Source organism: Bactrocera latifrons, unplaced genomic scaffold (assembly GCF_001853355.1).
Source record: "Bactrocera latifrons isolate USDA-ARS-PBARC rearing strain unplaced genomic scaffold, ASM185335v1 scaffold_113, whole genome shotgun sequence".
Lineage (NCBI taxonomy): Eukaryota > Metazoa > Arthropoda > Insecta > Diptera > Tephritidae > Bactrocera > Bactrocera latifrons.
This window is the reverse complement of record NW_017534553.1, coordinates 264483-266725: the sequence shown is the minus strand read 5'-3', so window position 1 is coordinate 266725 and position 2243 is coordinate 264483. Positions and strand designations below refer to the sequence as shown.

The window sequence follows — 2243 nt, the reverse complement described above, 5'->3', positions numbered from 1 at the left end:
TGGAAAGGAAATTGCGCAGTGAATTCAAAGAGTGCTTGGAAGTGGTATACGGTTGGCTTTTGATAAAGCATGATCAAGAGCAGGCACCGAAAACGCGCGATCCCAAAGAGTTTCTTCCACGCTCTGATGAAATATGGATATATTAGAAATCAAGAACAGGCGGAACGGTGGACCATAACCAGATGTGAAATGGCAAAGATTGCAAAGTCATTCCTATCGATTCTCTTTTACATATTTTGACTTCAGGGATTCACAGTAGTTGAAATCCAGAGAAAGAGTACGATTGGTATAGAACCGTATTGTGCTGATTCGACGCTTGTAGAAAAACTTATATTATATTTTCGCCGTCGCCACACAATATTTTACGTAAGCAATTGTCAGGTTGTCAGTATCACTTCAAAATATTTGGAATTGGAGAAATTTATTTTTAATTCTGATATTAGTAAAAATAACAATATATAACTTCATATGCCAAAAACTGACATATAATCTCCATTAGATAATAGATATGTAAGACAATTTCTAAAATGATATCAGCTCTTAATTGAAATGAACCGACTTTGAGCGAACCGAACTTTGTGGCTTCCAAAATTAGTAAAGCGAAGTAYTGAGGAGATCAACAACATCTCTTCAAAAMCATTTTTGCTTAGGRTATAGATATTTAGAGAGGGGAGASGGAGWGACRACTTCAAGTCTGTTCTCCCTGTTCWCCCTGTTTCAATGTTTCCTGTCYTTAAGTGSTTAAGAACTTCAATTCAAAACTTTGAACTGCCAAAATTTTATTTTCAAAAGACGACTCAAAACAATAAATATATATTTTYTATACTAAATAACAATTTTACTATCAACAGCCATCGAAAATGATCAATCTGGATATATACAAGCGCACCTGCACAAAAGTGGCACAAATATGGAAAGAAGTGGATGTCACACAATCCGATGTAGAGGCCGAACCCGATGTRGAGCCAGTCGAAGAAGAAGAGCAGCAAGAGGAGGAAGAATTGGTTGATGAACTGGACTGCTGCAGAGTGATGGGCGAATTGGAGTGCATGAAACGGCGCATACAGAAATTACAATTGCGACTTAAAGCCGATGACACTTGCCTGGATGAGCCATGCATAGATCCACAACTCATTTTGGCCTGTTCAAGTAAYCCGGAAGTGTGTGAATTGCAAAAGAATCATTATAAATTACAATGTCAAATTAACGAACTCATACGCTGCTGTAATGTGGCCAAAGATCAGATCGAAGAATTGMGCGCGCGTTTATGCCAGAAGTCACGTGAAATACTCGAGTTGCAGAAGGCTGTATGYTTGCTGGAGACCTGGCGTAACACGTTACAGCATGAATTCGGTGTGTGCTATGAACGTTTTCAGTATTTGAAACATGTGAAAGCCGAATGGGAGGATGTGGAGAAGAAACTCGGGGAGCAGAATCATACATTTAAGGTGTTGGAGAAATCGTTCGTGCCGAAAGTCTGCTTCGTGAGTGAAAAGCGGAAATTTGTTGAAGAAATCGCGCAGTTACGTGAACTGATGCAGGAGATCTTTCAAGCACWCAATGCCAGATTCGATGTGCTGGAACGACGCCTGGATGGTATTGAGCTCACAATGACTGCACCATCAGCGCTTTCGATCAATTTGGCGCCGGGTGTTAAGGACAAGAGAAATCGCACAAGCGACGCGCTTAAAGCCAAGCAGTAAATTGTGGGTCAACCRATTTTTCCGTAACAAAATTATCTGTGTTAAATATATACATCGAATTTTTTATAAAATTGTGAATTATTTTCTCTGCTAAAATATTTTTTTTTTTATATTTCCTTCTTTTTGTTATCCCCAACAAAATCGCATTCACAGCACTAATTAGGTTTCGCCCGGATTAGGAGTTCTTAAAAAGTGTTCTTCAAATAAAAAATGCTTAAGTGCTTGCCTCCTGTTCATTAAATGGCGTGTTGCTTGGAGCATTCCAATTTGGCTTAAATTAATTTGGCAACTCTTAATGCCACTTTGTGTTGCGCATTTATTCGATATTTAGTTCTCTGGCGCTGGTACGGTAACTTCCATTCAGCCATAACAACTTTTACTATAAAATATACAATTTTTTTGGCTCCCTCGGCACTTAATTGCCCGCATTTCAGTTTCGGCTTTTAATCTCTTTTTTTTCCTTTGCCATCCTTCCCATACCACTTCTTCTTTGCTATGATTTTGTGCTTTTTGGTAATTTTTTCTACTGACTCTATGTCT

The 2243-nt window shown here is 38.6% G+C and overlaps 1 protein-coding gene across 1 annotated transcript; it reads left to right on the top strand.

Annotated features, from left to right (window-relative positions):
- Positions 1-783: 783 nt before the first annotated feature.
- On the top strand, positions 784-1823 carry LOC108974927. Its single transcript, XM_018943056.1, has one exon. The coding sequence runs from the start codon at positions 861-863 to the stop codon at positions 1701-1703; it is 843 nt and encodes a 280-aa protein (XP_018798601.1). The 5' UTR covers positions 784-860; the 3' UTR covers positions 1704-1823.
- Positions 1824-2243: the final 420 nt, after the last annotated feature.